Source organism: Aotus nancymaae, unplaced genomic scaffold, assembly GCF_030222135.1.
Source record: "Aotus nancymaae isolate 86718 unplaced genomic scaffold, 86718_ANA_hifiasm-v0.15.2.pri h1tg000017l, whole genome shotgun sequence".
In the NCBI taxonomy this organism is placed as follows: domain Eukaryota; kingdom Metazoa; phylum Chordata; class Mammalia; order Primates; family Aotidae; genus Aotus; species Aotus nancymaae.
This window is the reverse complement of record NW_026988429.1, coordinates 12,318,421-12,337,969: the sequence shown is the minus strand read 5'-3', so window position 1 is coordinate 12,337,969 and position 19,549 is coordinate 12,318,421. Positions and strand designations below refer to the sequence as shown.

At 53.1% G+C, this 19,549-nt stretch overlaps 1 protein-coding gene across 1 annotated transcript in view; it reads left to right on the top strand.

Moving 5' to 3' along the window:
* POLR1A (RNA polymerase I subunit A) overlaps positions 1 to 19,247 on the top strand; it is a 78,893-nt gene extending 59,646 nt beyond the window's left edge. Inside the window, exons 22-34 of the mRNA XM_012472960.3 lie at positions 175 to 340; positions 1,267 to 1,488; positions 2,332 to 2,546; positions 3,646 to 3,813; positions 4,800 to 4,935; positions 5,378 to 5,535; positions 10,958 to 11,084; positions 12,685 to 12,795; positions 13,455 to 13,757; positions 14,663 to 14,863; positions 16,329 to 16,446; positions 16,981 to 17,145; positions 17,496 to 19,247. Of these exons, the coding sequence (XP_012328383.2) occupies positions 175 to 340; positions 1,267 to 1,488; positions 2,332 to 2,546; positions 3,646 to 3,813; positions 4,800 to 4,935; positions 5,378 to 5,535; positions 10,958 to 11,084; positions 12,685 to 12,795; positions 13,455 to 13,757; positions 14,663 to 14,863; positions 16,329 to 16,446; positions 16,981 to 17,145; positions 17,496 to 17,596 (2,191 nt within the window). The 3' untranslated portion in view covers positions 17,597 to 19,247. The remainder of the gene's footprint in view (positions 1 to 174; positions 341 to 1,266; positions 1,489 to 2,331; positions 2,547 to 3,645; positions 3,814 to 4,799; positions 4,936 to 5,377; positions 5,536 to 10,957; positions 11,085 to 12,684; positions 12,796 to 13,454; positions 13,758 to 14,662; positions 14,864 to 16,328; positions 16,447 to 16,980; positions 17,146 to 17,495) is intronic.
* The last annotated feature ends 302 nt before the right edge of the window (positions 19,248 to 19,549 follow it).

Below are 19,549 nucleotides of genomic sequence, written 5' to 3'. Positions count from 1 at the left end.
GATGCTGGAGGCAGCCCAGACCCCGGGGCATTGGAGCCAGCCTGTCCTGAAGTCTTGCTTGCCTGCAGAATGGCAGTCCCCCTTTACCTCCCCTCCACTGCCCCCAACCCTCATCAGAGGCTATCCTGGAAGGTGATGAGCCTGGCGGTGACTGAGCTGCTGGTGTCCTTACAGGTGCATCATCAAGCACCTGGAGGGGCTGGTCGTGCAGTATGATCTCACGGTCCGAGACAGCGACGGCAGTGTGGTACAGTTCCTGTATGGGGAGGATGGCCTGGACGTCCCCAAGACACAGTTCCTGCAGCCCAAGCAGTTCCCCTTCCTGGCCAGCAACTACAAGGTAGTGTGGTAGACCCCAGATCCTGGGGGCCGAGCAGTGGGCCTCTCCACTGAGGTTAGAGAACTGGAATGCCCTGAGCTTTGCGACCCAGTCCAAGTGGATGTTGAAAAGTAGAGTGGGGAGGGTTTATAAGGCAGCAGTCAGTGCCCTGAAATACTTGACAAGTTCAAAGCCTGTGGACTTTTCATCATGTGAGGTGGCTGCTGAACGGCATGAGCACCTCTGGAATAACAGCTCCTGTTTGGGACCATTTGCTGTGTGCTGGGCCCCAGCTAAAGCACACTATCAGTACTACCTGTTTTCCTCCTCACTGCAACCCAGGGAAGTAGGCATTACTCTGCCCATTTTACAGCTGAGGCAACTGAGTATCAAAGCCTAAGTAAGCAGTGTGTGTGCCGGAGCCAGCGTTTGAACACAGGCCTGTCAGACACAAACTCATCATTTTCATTCTGTACCTTGATACCCTGATAGCGACCATCACTGTTGATCGGGCAGTCACCCCATTTGGCAGATGGGGAAACTGAAACTGATGTGACCTGTCCAAGATCATCAAGCTGATGGTAGAATTAAGGGTTGTGCTCTGGTGCTGGGTCGTTTCCATCCTGGTTCCTGTCCTCGAGCTTAGCCATCGCTCTTCCCCTCTTCCTTTCTTCCCAGAAACTCCCTTGTGCTCCTGGAGGGGCTCTGAGTGTGCTGCTTTCTCTCCCATGCCTCCCTGTGCTCCCAAGACCATTGGTTCCCAAGTCTGGTTTGCACAAAGTGAGAGCCCTGATTAGCAATGGATGCTCAGCCTCTCAGAGAGTGGGTGCTTGGCCCCGTCGTGAGGGCTCCACACCAGCCACCTGGGTCCCCTGAATTTGTGCTCCATGGCCCTCTGTCACGCCCTCATCTCTTTGATCTCGTGTGTGATTTATTTGTTTGTTTAGGCGATAATGAAATCAAATCATCTCCATGAAGTTTTATCCAGAGCTGATCCCAAAAAAGCTCTCCGCCACTTCAGAGCCATCAAAAAATGGCAAAGCAAGCACCCCAACACCCTGCTGAGAAGAGGCGCCTTCTTGAGTTATTCCCAGAAAATTCAGGCAGCTGTGAAAGCCCTGAACCTTGAGAGTGGAAACCAGAATGGCCGCAGCCCCGGGACTCAGGAGGTGACTCAGGGAGGTGGTGTCCTTAATGCCCAGCACATCCAGGCTTAGTCAGTGCGTGAGGGATGAGGGGTTGTTTTCCTCCAGCTTTGTTCACCATCGGTCAGAACGGAATGGCTTTCAAATGGGAATGTAAGGAGGGGACTCTTAACAAGGGTGTAGGAAGGGTTTGGGGGAACTAAATGGGGCCAATGACTTTGGGGTTCCCCACCACCCCAAGTATGAAGGAATGGGGAGCAGTCATGAGAAACAGAGAGGACGGCTATGTGCTAGGGCCACTGGACAGAGCCCTAGGTAGAGACCCACTAGCGGGGGTTGGGGATAAATACCAGGATCCTCTTCCTCCCACCTTTCCCTCTGTTGCTGGTGCCTCCCATCATCCAAGCACACCTGGGAGCTGGAAGTAGGGGATCTCTTTGAAGCAGTCACTTTGGGACAGCCTTGAGGGCACGGAGCATGTGAAAGAGCCTGGATCCAGAGGTAACCTGGCTCACAGTGACTGCGTCCTAGCTGGCCTGAGATAGTCATGGTTTTGCCTCTTGTCCTAGCCTAATCATAACTCTAAAAGATTACTCTAAAAGAATCCCAGTTTGCTTAGTAAATTACATGCTCGCCCTCCCTGGGCTTGAATGGGCCAGGATGAAGAGCTGCTAGACATGTAGTGAAGCAGGGTACCCTGGGACAGATGTAAGTCTCTCCCCGTTTTAAATGGGGAGAAGGTTTCTCATTGCAATCAGGTTTCTGTCTTTCTGTTTTCCTTTACTCTCATTGGAAGCCAATGCCTTTGATGCCCCTTATGCTACTGGGTATCCCTCCCACATAGCTGAGACCCATCCTTCCATTCAGATGCTGAGGATGTGGTATGAGTTGGATGAGCACAGCCAAAGGAAATACCAGAAGAAGGCGGCCAGTTGTCCTGACCCCAGTCTGTCTGTCTGGCGCCCTGACATACACTTTGCATCAGTGTCAGAAACATTTGAAACAAAGGTTGATGACTACGGTCAAGAGTGGGCAGCTCAAACAGAGAGGAGTTACGAGAAATCGGAGCTTTCTCTCGACAGGTAATGACAGTGATTTGCTGCACAACATGTGCAGGAGAATCTGCTTTCTAGTCCCTGCCCTACCCTCTCTGGGAGAAGAGGGCTGCCTCCTGGGTTTGAGACTTCAGTTAGAGGGAGGGCAGGAAGACAGCCAGGGGCACCGCACAAGCCCTGAGGGCCCAGGAGTGATCAAGTGCAGGGAGGCAGGAGTGGACGCCCCCATCCAAGCCAAGATAGGGATAGTGGTCTGCTGGGACAGAGCCTTGCAGAAATGACTGCTTTCTTGGGTTTGGTGTGGTGGATGGGACTGACTGAGAGTCAGGGTATCTGGTCACTATTCAGCTGCTGCCACCAACCATGTGATCCAGGGCAGGTCATTCATGCCCAGGGACACCACGTCTTAACTTTTCATGAGGTCTTGGATCTGATTACTCCAGTGATCCTTTGAGCTTTGGATTCCCATACCTTGAGAAGGAAAGGACCATCTGAAGGCCTCAGCTTGGACTGGTATACACAGACACAAACACACACACACACACACAACACACACACATACACACACACACACACACACACAATATAGTACAGTGCTCCTAGTGGCTGTTCTTACAGCGTCAGCCTTCACAGGAAAAATGGTTAATAAATTACAGATTGTGCAGCATGAATACTTCTGATGTGGTCTGCAGCCATTTATACTAGTTAAGAAAATAAACACTCCCATCCCCCCAATCCCCATAATGGGGGTTTAAGCTGTCTCCAAACTGTCGTAATTAATAGAGAAAAAAGAATGAATAAAGGAAAAAGTGAATAGTTGAGCCCAGAAATTCTCCTGTTTAGGGGGCTTGTGGTAACAGGTCCCGTGTGGACATGTGACATTCTGGGGGCAAACATAAACAGTCCAAGCATGAATGGGTAGAGCTTCAGCCACCCAGTTGGGATCAGTGCCGTGTCATTTCAGGACATCTCAGGGTCACTGGTGGGAATGTGAAGATTAGAGGGATCTTTTGCCCAGGAAAAACAAGTCCAGAAAGAGGTAGAGGTTTTGGGTTTCTGGTTTCTGGCAGTGTTGACAGTCTGTGGCATCTGCTTCTGACCCCTGCCGCCCCCCTGCCGTCTCTAGGTTGAGGATCTTGCTGCAGCTGAAGTGGCAGCGCTCACTGTGTGAACCGGGCGAGGCCGTGGGCCTGCTGGCTGCCCAGAGCATCGGAGAGCCCTCCACCCAGATGACCCTCAACACCTTCCACTTTGCAGGCAGAGGCGAGATGAACGTCACCCTGGGCATTCCAAGGTGTGGGGCACATGGGAGCACGGGGTGGGGTCTGTCCTAGCCTCTCCTGGAGAAGGAGTCATTTAATGCGAGGGAGTGAGTGAGTGAGAGAGAGAGAGAGAGAGAGAGAGAGAGAGAGAGAGAGAGAGAGTGTGTGTGTGTGTGTGTGTGTGTGTAAGAGAGAGTGTGTGTGAGAGAGAGACAGAGTCTCATCAAAGTGGGGATCAGGGTTAGAAGTTCCAGAGCCTGGCTGGGTTTGAGATTCTTTGGTACCCAGACCTGGTAGGATCTCCATTTATCCCTCTGCCAACCCTTGCGTCCAAGTTCCCGGAGATGCCTGTGAGACCACACACTGCTAGGGGAAGGACTCAGGGATGTACATTGTTAACAAGCCCCACACAGGGTGCCTGGTTGTCCAACTCCAGGGGAACCATTCACATAGAACGTGCCTTACATGGTCCTGGGCCCTGGCCCTTCAGGTAAACATGCGCTGGGCAAGAGGAATGAGTGTGGGCTCAGACACATCTGCATTCAGTCCCTGGCCCTCCCTTTTTCTAGCAAATGAACTCTGGACAGGTACCTCATTTCCCAAACCTCAGAGGGCCCCCCTGTGTAAGGCCGGAGGCTGGGACCCACTGTACAGCTGGGCAGTGAGGGCTAGCTGAGCGCAGCAGGAGCACTGTGGGTCCTAATGCCTTTCCTGCATCGCTTGCTCATTCAGTAAGCGTCAGCAGACACCTGCTGTTTGCAAAGCACAGGTGATGGGAAACAAGAATCAGACAAAGCCCTGAGCTCAAGGAGTGGGCAGTCCAGGGAGGAAACTGACAGGGGTTTCCTCTGTCACACACGGGGCCAGAGCTGGGATTCTCTGATCCAGCATATTATCCTGTGAGATCCCCAGGCCTCTCTCAGATCCCAGAAGAACTCTGACATCATTAGAAGGAGCTGCACCCAAACAGAGGGTCTGGTTGCCACTCATGATCGGATGTCCCCTCATTCTGTGACAGGTTGCGGGAGATTCTCATGGTGGCCAGTGCCAACATCAAGACACCCATGATGAGTGTGCCTGTGCTCAACACCAAGAAAGCCCTGAAGAGAGTGAAAAGCCTGAAGAAGCAACTCACCAGAGTGTGCTTAGGGGAGGTAACTGTCTCTCCCTCCCATGCTGCAGACGGGGTGAAGGCATGTGCCTATGTCCTCCCCATCCATGAAGAACAGGCTTTGCTTACTGCTATGACCCTGGGCTCGGATTCCCACCAGTGAGAAATAAGCTGTCTCTGCCAGGTGCTGAGCAGAGACGGATCAGGAAGCTTTTGAGAGTCATTAGTTCCACAGCATCCTCCTGTACCTGAAAAATAAACCATTTCCTGTGTTTGCCTACCAGCTCTGCTGAGGCCACTTCTGGGAGGTTCAGCCCACTCTCTGGAGGTGACTGCAAGCTGTGGGCCCCCCAGCAGATCCATACCAGGGTTTGGCCTGTGGTCCTAGCTGCTGTCTGTAAACCCCTGGGTCTCGTAACCCACTCGCATTGCATGGTCAGCTGGGACTTGAACAAGTCAAGTTCTCTCTGTCCTTCTGGTTCTAGGTATTGCAGAAAATTGACCTCCAGGAATCCTTATGTATAGAAGAAAAACAGAACAAATTCCGGGTGTACCAGCTGCGGTTTCAGTTTCTGCCACATGCATGTTACCAGCAGGAGAAGTGCCTGAGACCCGAGGACATCCTGCGCTTCATGGAAACAAGGTCAGGGCTTAGGCTGTTATTGTCATTGACCTTGACCCAGAGAATGTTCTCGACTGAACTGGGGCCGGAAGCACCTAGCCACAGGGCTCCTAGCGATTGAGTGCCTTTGCCCAAATGAGCCTTCAAGGGAAGAGTTTAGGAATACAGAAGGCCCTGCAGCCTGATCTGGAAACCTCACACCTAATCTGGCTGTGGGTGTGACTTTGTGAGACACACATCACTCCCTGAGCCCATTTCTTCTCTTGGGTTGACGTCAGGATTGTTGTCTTTTGGGGCTTGCAGGCGTTAAGACAAAGGGTAAAGAGAAGGGAGCACCGTCAACCCGGTGCTTCTGTGGTGTCAGAACAGCGCCTGCTGTTAATGTTTGATAGAATGTTACTCCAGGCAGCATAATGTGGTTCCTGATGCATTTAGATTCTGTGAATAGTGAACAATGCGCAGATGGCGTGCTGCTCTTAGACCTCCATTCTATTACCAGGATTGCCTCCAGAGAAATTCCAGTTCCTGTCCAGTAGGGAAAAGGAACTTTTGTCTCAAGTTCAAGTTACTGTTAGACATGTGAAAAGCAGAGGCCATGATGCTGAGTTCAGGGGAGCAGGAAGATGGGCTCTTTGGGGCCTGGGGCAATCCTGGAAGAGCCCGTGAAGCACTTTTGACTCACCAGCTGACCCTAGATGGCGAAGAGTGAACACAAACGCTGCCTAGCCCAGCAGGTGACAGGCCAGTGGAGCAGGTTTGGAGGCCCCCAGCAGACTGAAGAGTGTGGAGCCTGTGTCCAGGGGCGCCTGTTACCATGCAGGAATGGGGGCCAGGGTCACCAGATCTTTGATTTAAAAAGAAAGAAAACAAGCTTCCTGCCCCTGCTTTTTTTTTCTTTCTTGGGTCACTTGGTTACTTGCTTTTGCTTTTATATAAATGAGATCTCCTAACTTTTAAACATCAGCAACTAATTCATATGCTTTTAAAAGCCCGGTAAGGTCCAGAGGGATCTCATCTGTTGCAGGATCTGGCCACAGGCCACTGACCACTGCCTCTAATCTAGACCAGTTCTCGGGTCTTCTGGGAGCTGCTTAGATAGAGAAGCAATGACAGAGCAGAAGCAGAAAGCTCCCTGCACTCAGCCATCCCACAAACACATACTGAGCCGTTCCCATTTGTCACCAAGTCACGAGCAGACGTGAGCAACACAGCACAACTTTTCTGCCCTCAGCCCTTTGCCCTCTCACCTTATGGGGCCTGGCCTCAAGCCAGCCCTCTCTGCAGGTGGCATTGAGGATGGTGGGTGTTGGGGTAGAGAAGCCTGGATGTGAACTGAGTCCTTTGGATGGGGGTCACTGGCCAGGTGCTTCCTGCCCCAGTTCACGAGCCCTGGGGAAGTTGTTGTTGGCTGGGCCTCGGGAGCACCTGCGTTGGTGCCAGCCTGGGCTGAGAACGTTTCTTCTGTCGAGTTGTCCTCCGTGCTGTAGGTCACTGGACAGAGTGGCAGAGAAGTGCTTTGTGCACCAGCCTGCCAGCTCCTTAATTAACGGCGAGGAACATAACTAGCAAGTGAGGGGGGTTTGTGCTGGCCTGGCAGCCATTTTCTGGGAAATGGGAATTCGAATTTCATGGCCTCTTGAGAATAACCAGGGGTGGGCAGAGTTAGCTGTTCTGCCCCAGTTCTGTTCGCAGGAGGTCCAGGCCTGCCCAGCAGGTAGGTTGGCACAAGGCCAGTGCCAGCCCATGCTGGGGTTCTTTTTACTTATATTAGCTCATGGAATTGAAAATAGGAAATCATTTTTTAAGACTTCTTCCTGATGAGGGACAGCCCTGGCTTGTTCCCAGCTGTGAAGCACTTTTTCAACTCCTCCCTGCATTTTGCTTGTGCACTTGAAAAACTGAGCTGTGATAAAGCTATGCCAGTAGCTTTCGATGGAGATGGCCTCAAGGACTCAGTAGAATGGGCTGAGGGGTTAGGCAGAGCTAAAAGAAGGGCTGTGGATGAGCTGGGTTCGGTCTGGATTCCCTTTGTCTGGCCCTAGGCAGCAGAGCAGCTGCTTCAGGCCTCTGACTTCCCACAGGAAATGGGAGGAGGTGTGAGTGCACTTTCAAAAGAGCAGCCAACCCACGAAAAGCTTTTTCTCCTTCCTTTCTCCCTTCCCTCCCCTTTCCTTCCTCTCTGCAACCCTCCTTTTCTTTCTCTTTGCCCCTACCCTCCCTTCTCCCAGCTTTGGGGTCAGGAGACTCTTGACAGAGCCCGGAAAAAAAAGCATGAGACAGATGGTTCCCTGGGTAGAGATATACAAGCATAGAAGGCCCCCCGAATCTCTGCCCTGGCACCCGTCACGTTGACCGTTTGTGTACATTGTCTGGCAGGTGGCGGAGGAGGTGAAGTGGAAAGAGCACTGAGCTAGGAGTTAGGGGCTGTAAGTTTTGGCCTCCGATCCCCAGCCATGAAAAGACCAAGCTGACAGTCTGTAATTGTAGCTTCTGTGAATCTGACTTTCCAAACAGCAGGTGGTGGAGTTGTTGCCAGGCGCTTTCAGAAACCGCCAGGGGTCATGTGCTCTGTAATTATTTGTGTGGGATGGGAGGCTTCTCTGCCACCTGCCCCTCCTGTTCCCTTTCAGTTGCTACATTCTGATGAACAGCACAACCTTGAGAAGGCAGTCAGTGTGGGCCATTAGTTCCCCTACTCTTGGCAAAATCACAGAAGGGCAAATTGCACCTCCAGGAAAACTGGCACCCTGGTCGCATGCCTGCCACTTACTCACCAGGTGTTCATTTTGTCTCCTCACCTTCCCTCCGCAAGTCCTGGTCACCAAAAGAGGCAGGCAAGGTAGAAAGCATTCCCAACTGGGGGAATCAGGGAGGGCTTCTTGGAGGAGTTACATCTGCTGAGGCCCAGCCTTGAAGGATGGGTACAGCTTCAGTAGGTAGATATTGGCCAGGGAAGTTGCTGGCAGAGTGAGCAGCTCAAGCAAAGGCCCAAAGGGTGCCTTGGGGGGAGGGAGCAGATGGGCATTTGGAGTTGAGGCTGGATGTGAGATGCTGGGGGCAAAAGCATCAGAGCCGTGACATTGAGACACGTGAGGTTGAGACAGGCTGGGGTGTCCAGCTATGGGAAACAGCCCTGTGTGTGGGAGCAGCTGAGCCTCTCACCCCCACCCCGTCTCATTCCATCTCTTCTGCTCTGCGCAGTAGCCTTGGGCGCGGAGTGAGGGTGATCCCGTATTGCAGATGAGATCGAGGCCCTCCTCACCAGTTTGTGGCAGGACAAGGACTTTAACCTTAACCTGTCCTTACAGAAACATCTCTCCTGCCCCCTCTTTCCAGTGGGATTCTATCTTTCTAAAGTCATCTGGCCATCCTGTTCCTGTCCCCAGTGCCTGGTGAAGAAGCTCTTCTCTGGATTAATGGATGAGGGGACTTTTTTCTGCCAAGGGTAAACCACGTACACCTTTAAAAAGTTAAAAAGTAATATTGGAGTCCAGGTGCAGTGGCTTATGCCTGTAATCCCAGCACTTTGGGAGGCCGAGGCAGGTGGATCACCTGAGGTCAGGAGTGCAAGACCAGCCTGGCCAATGTGGTGAAACCCTGTCTCTATTAAAAATACAAAAATTAGCCAGGCTTGGTGGTGGACGCCTATAATCCCAGCTACTCAGGAGGCTGAGGCATGAGAATCCCTTGAACCGGGAGGTGGAAGTTGCAGGGAGCCAAGATCACACCACTGCACTCCAGCCTGGGTGATAGAGCAAAACTCCGTCTAAAAAAAAAAAACCAAGCAACCAAATAATAATAATAATATTGGGGTGGGTGAGTGGCATTCTTTCGTTTATAATGAGCAAAATTGTATACGTTGGACCTGCCTGCTTTTCAAATGAAGACTCTAAGCTCCTTGAGGCCAGGAGCCTGTCTTTTCATCCTTGCTTTGCTACCAGGGCTGGCACTTGCTGGGCACAGTATAGGTGCTCAGAGAAAATGGGACGGCTGGCTGGACACGTGAGGGACCCGATTCTCAGTCACAAGCAGCTGTCTTGGTGTGCTCTTCTGGCCTGTTGGAAAAGACAGGCAAGGGATTCTATGTGGAAAGAAGTGGTATGGAGGGGATAGGGCAGATCCTAAGAGGCCCTCAAAATAGATGGCTCCGGAGGAAGGCGGAGAGGGCCAGGTTCTGAGCCTCAGGTTGGTTCTTTTCAATTGGTTTGGCTCTAACCTGTTGACACCATTCATTGCCACAAGCCAAGTTATCCCTGCCCTTCGAAATTCTGAGGAGCCCTTCTGAAATCTTCATGTTTTTTTCTTGAGACGGAGTTTCGCTCTTGTTACCCAGGCTGGAGCGCAATGGCGCGATCTCGGCTCACCGCAACCTCCGCCTCCTGGGTTCAGGCAATTCTCCTGCCTCAGCCTCCTGAGTAACTGGGATTACAGGCATACGCCACCATGCCCAGCTAATTTTTTGTATTTTTAGTAGAGACGGGGTTTCACCTTGTTGACCAGGATGGTCTCGATCTCTTGACCTCGTGATCCACCCGCCTCGGCCTCCCAAAGTGCTGGGATTACATGTTTTTTTCTTTTTGAGACAGAGTCTCACTCTGTTGCTCGGACTGAAGTGCAGTGGCACAATCTCAGCTCACCACAGCCTGCACCTACTGGGTTCAAGTGATTCTTCTGCCTCAGCCTCCCAAGTAGCTGGGACTATAGGCGTGCGCCAACATGCCTGGCTAATTTTTGTATTTTTAGTAGAGACAGGGTTTCACTATGTTGGCCAGGCTGGTCTCGAACTCCTGACCTTGTGATCTGCCTACCTTATCTTCCCAAAGCGCTGGGATTACAGGCATGAGCCACCGCGCCTGGCCGAAATCTTTGTTCTTTCATTACATTGCTATAAGGGGAGTTCTCTGGATGGAGCAACACCCCCTTCTGGAGATGCTACAGGTGGTGAGCAGGGGAAGGTCCTAGTCCTGGGTGGCGTTTCCTCTCCTACAGTAGACTCTGCCTGCCTTGTTAGAGGTCGACCACAGCAGCACCAGCAACTGTCCTTCACCGAGCACCCACTCTGCCAGGCCCTGTGAGAGGAATCAGACATAGGATTGTTTCTCATTGTTAGCAAACAAGGTTGCAGAATCTGTAGTAATTCCCATACTTTCTAGACAAGGGGCTTAAAGCTTAGGAAGCTGCCTGTCCCACTCGTACCCTGAGGATGGCAGAGCACGTATTGAGACCAGGCCCGTCGGTCTGTGGAGGTGGTGTTCCTGACACGCCAGAGATGGTTCCGAAATAGCGGGTAGGGAAAAGTGAGCGGCTAAGAGGGGTGGGCCCCCATCTCATGCACTAATCCCCTGTGGGAATGGGAATCCCTCAGCATCCTACCCCCTGAAATGAGGGCAGGGCTGGACATGCTGGTACTGCACAGGGCTTTGTGGCTGTCTTCTCATTTCAGATTCTTTAAACTTCTGATGGAATCCATCAGAAAGAAGAATAATAAAGCATCAGCCTTCAGGAACGTAAACACTCGAAGAGCTACGCAGTGTGATCTGGACAACACTGAGGAGTCTGGGAGGAGTCGGGTGAGTGAGTCCCCGGGGGTCACTAGGGTCACACAGGGAGCGCCTCTAGGCCGGGCAGCCTCTGTGCCTGTACTCTGTGCTCCTCCAGCCCCGTCCTGGTGCTGGCCCATCTCCTGCCTGCCTCAGCTTTTACCTGCTGTTCTGAGAGAGCCTGGAAGCAGCATCGACTTCTTGGCCTGATGGGCAGGCAGGCAAGGCTGCCAGGCGGCATGGTATAACCAGCCCTGGGGCAGGCCTCCGCATCATCTCTCTGCTCTCCAAGACCCCGCTGTAAGTGGTCATCCTGAGCAGGGGCTCAAGGTAATGGCGTGTGCTGAGCCTTTGAAAGTTCTTTTTCCAGTTTCCTTTTGCTCTGCCTTCAACTCTCCCAGGCCAGATGAACTGAGGCCCACCAGGGCACTGGCAGGGACCAGAGACATATCTGGAAGCAGGGAAGTTGGGCTGCAGTGACAAAAAGGTGAAGAAGAGAGAAAAACCAGTAGGAGCAAAATAGTCCAGATAAATAATCAGACATCTGCCAGGGGACCCAGGAGCAGGCCAGACCTGAGGGTGGTGTGGGAGCAGGTCCCTGGGTGCCATCTGAGCCAGCAGCGAGCCTGCTCGGGCTGGGGCATGACGTGGACTGGGACTGCCCCCGCCCAGCTCTGTGGTCCCAGTTGTGTCACCTCTCTCTGGGTCTATCTCCTCAGCCCTAAAATGAGGGGCTGGCCTAGGCCAGAGAAAATGCTAGGTCTCCCCTGCTCTGTGAGTTCACCTGCTGGCTCACTCAAGCACAAGCAGGGACTATCTTTAGAATGCTGCCTGGTCTTAATTCTTAATTCATCCAGAAAGAGAGTATAAAAAACTAGGAGCCAGGCTGGGCGCAGCGGCTCACGCCTGTAACCTCAGCACTTTGGGAGGCCAGGGCCAGCGGATCACGACGTCAGGAGATCAAGACCATCCTGGCCAACATGGTAAAACCCCATCTGTACTAAAAGTAAAAAAAAACTAGCTGAGCATGATGGCGTGTGCCTGTAGTCCCAGCTACTCACGAGGCTGAGGCAAGAGAATCGCTTGAACCTGGAGGCAGAGGTTACAGTGAGCCGAGATCATGCCACTGCACTCCAGCCTTGTGACAGAGCAAGACTCTGTCTCAAAAAAAACAATGAAAACGAAAACTAGGAGCCAAGTTCAGGAGGAGAAAGAGAGAGGTACTCAGTATTCCACCAAGACAGCCCTTCCTCCTCATCCCCACTTGCAACTGGGTTTGATCAAAAATACTTGGAACAATATTTTACACCATCTTCTTTTAAGAAAGCAAGCCCTGACACCTTTTTTTTAGTTTTTAGAAATCAAACTTTGCATGTAAGTGGTGCATGTAAAGATGAAGACTGAAGGGAGGGAGGCCTGAGATCCGGGAATTGACAGAGTAGATGCCGGGTGGATGGGTTGGGTTGGGTTGGGTGGCAGGGGATGGAGGGTGGTAGCTCGATGGAGGAAGGGGTTAGAAGGGTGGGACGTGGATGGATGGGTGGATGGGTTGGTGGGTGTGTGGATGGATGGATTCTCTGAGCACTGGATATTGGAGTTAATCTCTTTCTTCCTTGCACCCAAACCACAGGGAGAGCAGGAGCGTGATGAGGAAGAGGAGGGGCACATTGTGGACGCTGAAGCTGACGAGGGGGACGCCGATGCCTCTGATGCCAAACGCAAGGAGAAGCAGGAGGAGGAGGTGAGAGACCCTGCACTGGGGTGAAGGGGCTATGGTCCCGGCCCCCTTCCCTGTTAACCTGGAGGGATCATCTCCTGGCACCCAGGCCACACCTCTGTGTCATGCCACGAACCCACAAGGAACCCTGAAGCAGCACCTGCCTGCCCAGCCTACCTCTCTTTTGAAAGATGGGCTTCATAGTGTGGGAATTTGGCACAGGGCCGTTCAGGGCTGCCCTTCAGATCTGGCCATCCCTGGACTTGAATCAGACTCAAGGACCCAGACAGGCTTCTGGCAAGAAAAAGTCAGGCTGCCTCTGGTTTTTACAATGAAAATATACCTCTCTCCCCTCCCTCAAACCAGTCCCCTGCCATCATAATGGCTGCAAGGACAAAGGGCAGTTTAGAGGGGCCTAGGGAACTTACTGGTGAGTGGGTGTACCAGTGAGGGCCGAGTGAGGGTGAGCTCCACCTCTGTGGGGGGCTCAGTGGGACACAGCAGTAGCATTCTCAGGGCAAAAGGGAGAAGAAAGCCCAACCAGGCCGGAGCAGAGGAGCTGTGAGTGTGGAGCAGGTGGGGCTGGGTAGCCCAGGCAGCCAAGGCTTTGCTTGGGTCTTTGTTCCACAGGCAGAGTTCAGGTAGACCCCAAATAACACAGCCTGCACTCCCTTTCCTGCCAGCTTGATTATGAGAGTGAGGAAGAGGAGAAGGAAGGCGAGGAGAATGATGATGAGGACACACAGGAGGAAGGGAATGCCCACGGGGAAGGTGCTCAAGAGACCCAAGAGCAAGATGAAGAGATGGCTTCAGGCGCTGAGGAGGCCCTGTCCCTGCCCGCCCTCCTGACACAGCCCCGGAAATCCACCCACAGCCAGGAGCCCCAGGGGGCCGAGGCCACGAAGCGCCGGGTCCAGGCTGTGCGTGAGATCCACTCCTTCATAGAGGACTACCAGTATGACACCGAGGAGAGCCTGTGGTGCCAGGTCAGTGTGGCCGTGCAGGCCGGAGCTTGCGTGATCAGTCCAGCTGGACAAGTGCCTCTGGGAGGGGCTTGCTGAGCTCCCCTGCACCGCTGAGCAGCGGGCAGCCCATGGTCTCCCGCTCAGAGCACACCCAGGTTTTCTGTTTGGAGCTTATGAGAGTCAGTTGTTCTTTTTAATCCCAGATCCCTTTAAGAATCTGGTGATGGCTCTAAACTCTCTGCCCTGAAAAAGGGCCCAGACATATCATTTTCAAACCCTAGTAAGGCAGTTCTCCCTGATCTTTCAAGACACATAGGACTGATCTACCAGGCCCTTTAGGTATTTTCAAATACACAACCTCCTTTAATCTTCAGTACAACAGATATGTTAACATGGACAACACATTAGTTATGGAGACGCTGTTTGTGCCCGCAGGCAGGGGCACTTCAGTTCCCCACACACACAGCCCCTGCCACCATCTTTCTAGGGATTTGACAGTTCCCTTAAAGCCTGGATGGTCTGGATGCCTAGACATGTACACACACTTACGCTTTGTCTTTCCTTAGATCCGATTCAGTGGTTCCCAAGTGAATGGAGTAATAATGAGAATCACACACGGGAAACAGCATGTACCATGCCTTGTGGTCTTTAAGGACATTCAGGGCAGTGCTGAGCGGATGTGAATCTGTGTTGTCGCTGACAGCTGTGAAAACATAGCCCCACTGTTTCCCCCTTGAATCTGGGGGACTGGACATGGCTGACCTATCCACGGTTCACAGTGTTCAGACTACCCGCCGGCTTGCCCAGCAGGACCACCTTCCCTCAGTCAGCGAGTTCTTGAATAGACTTTGAAGGAGTCTCACCCAAGTCCTCTTTGTAGGGGCTGGGGTGGCTGTCTCCCTATCCATCTCTCCCTCCTTTTGCAGGTGACAGTGAAGCTCCCTCTGATGAAGATCAACTTTGACATGAGCTCTCTGGTAGTATCTTTGGCCCATGATGCCATCGTCTATACGACCAAGGGCATCACTCGGTGCCTCCTGAATGAAACAACCAACAGTAAGAACGAGAAGGAGCTTGTGCTAAACACAGAGGGAATCAACCTCCCGGAGCTGTTCAAGTATGCGGAGGTATGTGTTCCCCCGCAGGCTGTCTGCTGGCCTGGGACAAAGCAGTAGCCCCCACCCCACGTTGTCTCAGGACCCGGCCACCCAGAGGCTCACTCCAGCCGATTTACTCTGGCTCTTCCTGAGCCATTCGTGCTTCTAGGCCGCATTTCCCAAACCAAGCGTGTGTGCCCTCGCCCGCTTCCCTGGGATTCCTGGGCATGTTAGCCTCATTCAGGCCCACAGTAAAGCACCCTGTTGAACTTTGTCCAGCCCACAGTTGCCTGAGCTAATTTGAGTAGAGTTTGTTTTTTTTTTTTTCCGAGACCGAATCTCACTCTGTTGCCCAGGCTGGAGTGCAGTGGCATCATCTTGGCTCAGTGCAACCTCCACCTCCCAGGTTCAAGTAGTTCTCCTGCCTCAGCCTCCCAAGTAACTGGGATTATAGGCGCACACCACCACGCCTAGCTAATTTTTGTATTTTTAGTAGAGGTGGGGTTTTGGCATATTGGCCAGGCTGGTCTCAAACTCCTGACCTCAGGTGATCCAGCCTCCTCGGCCCCCGAAAGTGCTGGGATTATAGGTGTGAGCCACTGTGCCCAGCTTGAGTAGAGTTTTTTTCCTTCAAATTAAAACCTTCCTCACCGCTGCATCACCTACCTAGATGCTGCTTGCTTTATCTGTTAAAGGGGGTCCCAGGGGTGGAGGTGCCCAGCATTCCTGTCCCACCTGCTCATTCACTGGCTCATCTGTCCTTTCCTCTGAGCTGTGTCTCCAAGTTCTCCCACTTCACTAACTCTCCTAGAACCTTCTGCGTTTCCCCCACAGAACACAGGAACTGGGGTCCTCTAGCCTATCCCCCCAACAAGTCTACACTAGGCTGGGAAAGCTCCCCCTGCCACGTACACTTCTGCCCCCACCAATGACCACCATGCAAAGTCCCCTGCTCTCCTGAGCCCTTTTACCAAACCGTTCCCAGAGGATGAGCAGGGAGGATTGGCACCCACCTGGAGTGCAGAGCGAGAGTCTCCTCCAAGACAGGTCAGCTGCAGTCTTGGCCCCTTGGTGAGGCCCAGCAGACACCTGTGCGGCTGACCAGTCCCCACTCCACACACCCTGGAAGGGTCTGTAATGTGTCACTGCTGGAGGAACTTACCTCCCAAGGGAAGCTTTAATCCTAGTAAACAGGGCTCTCAGTTTAAAAATAAGAAGAAAAAATCCTTTTCTTCCTATTGAATCTAAAGCATGGCCAAAGTCATCCCTGGACTCTTGTAATGACGAGACAGACCTTGGGCCCCGGCCAGCGAGCCGTCAGCAGCTCTGCCTCGGCATTTCCTTCCGCTAATCCTGGGCCACCTCTTGACCACTTTGTCATCAGCTGTACTGAGCTGCCAGACACAAGGAGAGAGAGAGCGGCCAGGGGGAGATAGGCAGGCAGAAGGGAGCGGAAGGCCAGGCCCTCTAAATAAATCCCTTCCTTCCTCTCCAGATCCTGGATCTGCGCCGCCTCTATTCCAATGATATCCACGCCATGGCCAACACGTATGGCATCGAGGCTGCACTGCGGGTGATCGAGAAGGAAATCAAGGATGTGTTTGCCGTGTATGGTAAGAGGAGCTTGCAGGCAACACCCTGAGGTCTGGGTGCCAGTCAGGACACCAGAAGGCTCGGGGAAGGAGGGTCAGGACCGTGTCAGTCCAGCACCGAGTGAAGCGGGCACTGAAGCACGGGTGCAGTGAGCGCACCTGTAGGAGACTGCAGATCTGCAAAGAGGTGACAGCTCCCATCGCTGTGCTGCTTCATTAGTGTCTCATCTGCTGGTTCCTTTGAGGAAGCTCCTTATTGATGACTTGGCCCCATCCTGCCTTTCCCCAGAGGCAGTTCCCAAATGAAAACACTGTGGTTAGATCTTTATTTCCTGTGCTGCTGGAGGGAAGTGGGAAGCAGGATGCAGGGGTCAGGGAAAGATGCCCCAGAGCAGGGGGAAGGGTTAAGTAGTGTGAGCAGGTGGCGCAGCTGCAGGGGAGCCCCGGAGTCTAACTCCTGAACCACGTGCTGATGTGGAGGCAGCCTGGCTGTGTCTGCTGACTGTTCCCGTGGTCACTGCTTAATCCCTCCTGATTTTACCTCCCGTGTGACAGGCATTGCAGTCGACCCTCGCCATCTCTCCCTGGTCGCTGATTATATGTGCTTCGAGGGTGTTTACAAGCCACTGAATCGCTTTGGGATCCAGTCAAACTCTTCCCCGCTACAGCAGATGACATTTGAAACCAGCTTCCAGTTTCTGAAGCAGGCCACCATGCTGGGTCAGTGCGTGGGCAGGTTCCCTGGCCTCCCCTCTGCTGACCCCCCTGGGCTCATGGGCCTGTCCATGGGCATCTTTCCTTGCACACCAGTGAGATCTTGGGATCTGAGGGGACTGGGGGCAGCTGAAGGGGGCTGAACAGCAAACTTGACACCTGCCTCTGTGCTTTGAAGGAACAGGAAAAGCGCTTTCGTCTCACAAGTGCTAGAGCAGGGTTGCCTTGTGATCCGATCAGCTTCAGAGACTCAGGAACTGCCTGAGTCCTGAGGCCTCAGTGTTCAGCCCCCCAGTCCCCTACAGCATTCCCACCTTCTACCTCAATACCCTGATGTGCTCTTGTGTCTCTGCCAGGATCCCACGATGAGCTGAGGTCTCCTTCTGCCTGCCTTGTGGTCGGGAAGGTCGTTAAGGGTGGGACAGGCCTGTTCGAGCTCAAGCAGCCCCTGAGATAGTGGCTGCCCCAGCATCGTCTGCCCAGCTCCAAGGACCCTCGGTGAGGCCGTGACCCAGCCTGCCTTCTGCATGAGAGGACCAGGAGACCGGAATCCAGGCTGGTTCCAAGTGACAGCACAGAGCACAGCAGCGACCTTGGGCTTGAAAGTAGTGGGCCTCTGAGCTGGGCCAGCTTCACCTGGAAAGTGATGGAGTTGTTCCATCCTTGCCCCTTCCTGTCTCTGGATTTTTATCAAGGTTTACCAAGTTTTCTGAGTCCCCCTGAGATGGCCGGGGCCTCACCTGTGCTGTAGGAGGCCTCTGTGGTAGAACCCCTGAGAAGCCCCCATTCACTGAGAAGATCAAGGGGAAGCAGAGCTTTGCTGCAGGGGACCCCAGGTACCTCCAGAGTAGGGAAGCAGGGTTCTGTTGCTGTGAGTGGCCAAGGACAACAGACAAGATTCCTGGGGACTCCTGATGAGCAGGAATGTGGAGCCTGCTGCCCAAGGCCTCCTTCCGGCTGCTCCAGCCCCAGGGGACAGAGTCCACAAGGAGTCCCCATCAAGACTTCTTCCCTGGGCCAACTACAGGGTAGCACAGTTCTCCACTCACCCAACTTCTGTGCCTGGTCAGGGTCCTGATCCTGCCACCGTGTGGCTAGGTGTCCTTCTAGACCACATCAGCCCCAAGGCTGGGGGCAGTCTCTCCAGGGCCGCAGTTCATTCCCACACATGGAACCCAGGTCACTGCCGGGGCAATTGAACAGATTGCCTGGCTTTTCTCTGCTGTCAGTTTGGTGCGGAGATCTGTGTCCCACCCTATATGCCCCATAGGCCCTGCTTATGGCAAGGGACACAGGCCTCGACCCCAGAGGACTGTGCCAGTCTGTACTTGGTCGTCCACATGCCCTCTCCCTCTAGCACCAATAACACATTTCCCTGGCATGGACAGAAAAGACAGGACTCGTACAAAGGCTTTGTAAAACCAGAGGCTGCTTCTATTTTTGTCTACTGTTATTTCAGCTCAGGGAGAGTAATAAACATCATTGGAACTAACTGTTAGGAAAGAAAAAATCTTGGGTTGTTTTTTTTTAAAAAAACAATTTTTTCCCTTGCTTTGCAGTTTCTGCGTTTGGATTTGAGAACCAGGACAGGGATTTTCTTGGCACAGTCAGCTCTTGGGTCCCTCTTGCTGTTCTTTCCTGTCTGAGGCCTTAGGGGGAGAGCTCAGCCTCTGCAGCCTCCTTTGCCTCTGCCCCTGGCCTGCTCCTGCAGTGACCCCCTTCCAGAGCTAGCTGCTGGCCTTGTGGCCAGGAGAAGCACAGGGGAGAAGCCTTTATGCAGAAGGTGTGCTTGCCTTGGTCTGGGGTGGGAAGGCTGCTGCTATGACCTCGGGGTAGGGTTGGGGATCAAGGGAGGCCTTGTCAAGGGAGTGGGACCATGTTGCTCCTTCCAGACATGCAATAGGACGCAGCCTGCACCTCCTAGGCCTATGATGGAAAAGCCTGACAGAAACCAGTATCTCCTAACAGGGTCTGCCAGGTTCACCAAGGCATGGGCACAGAAGAATATGACAGTTTTGAGGCAGGCAGCAAGGGCCCAGCCTGAAGGGTAAGGCATTCATTCTTTGAGTTAAAGGGCATGTTCACTTGATGATTTCTACACACACTAGAATGGTGAGAGACCGTCCTCAAAGGAGATCACAAAGTAACCTGGTGATCGTGACATATGGTGGATGGATGAGTATTTGGTTCCGTGGGTTCCACCTCTCCCAGGCACTGAGAGTGCAAAGGGGAAGCAGTAAGCCCTGCATATTGGCTGGGCTGTGACCATCACAATTAGATCAGATCCCCGACCATAATTACCATGTGGGAAGTGAGGGATGCCCTCCTGCCCCACCCATCCCCATGGATCCTGGGCAGCTCAGTTTCATTCCTGTTCCTTTCCTGATGAATGAGTATTAAGACAGCATAT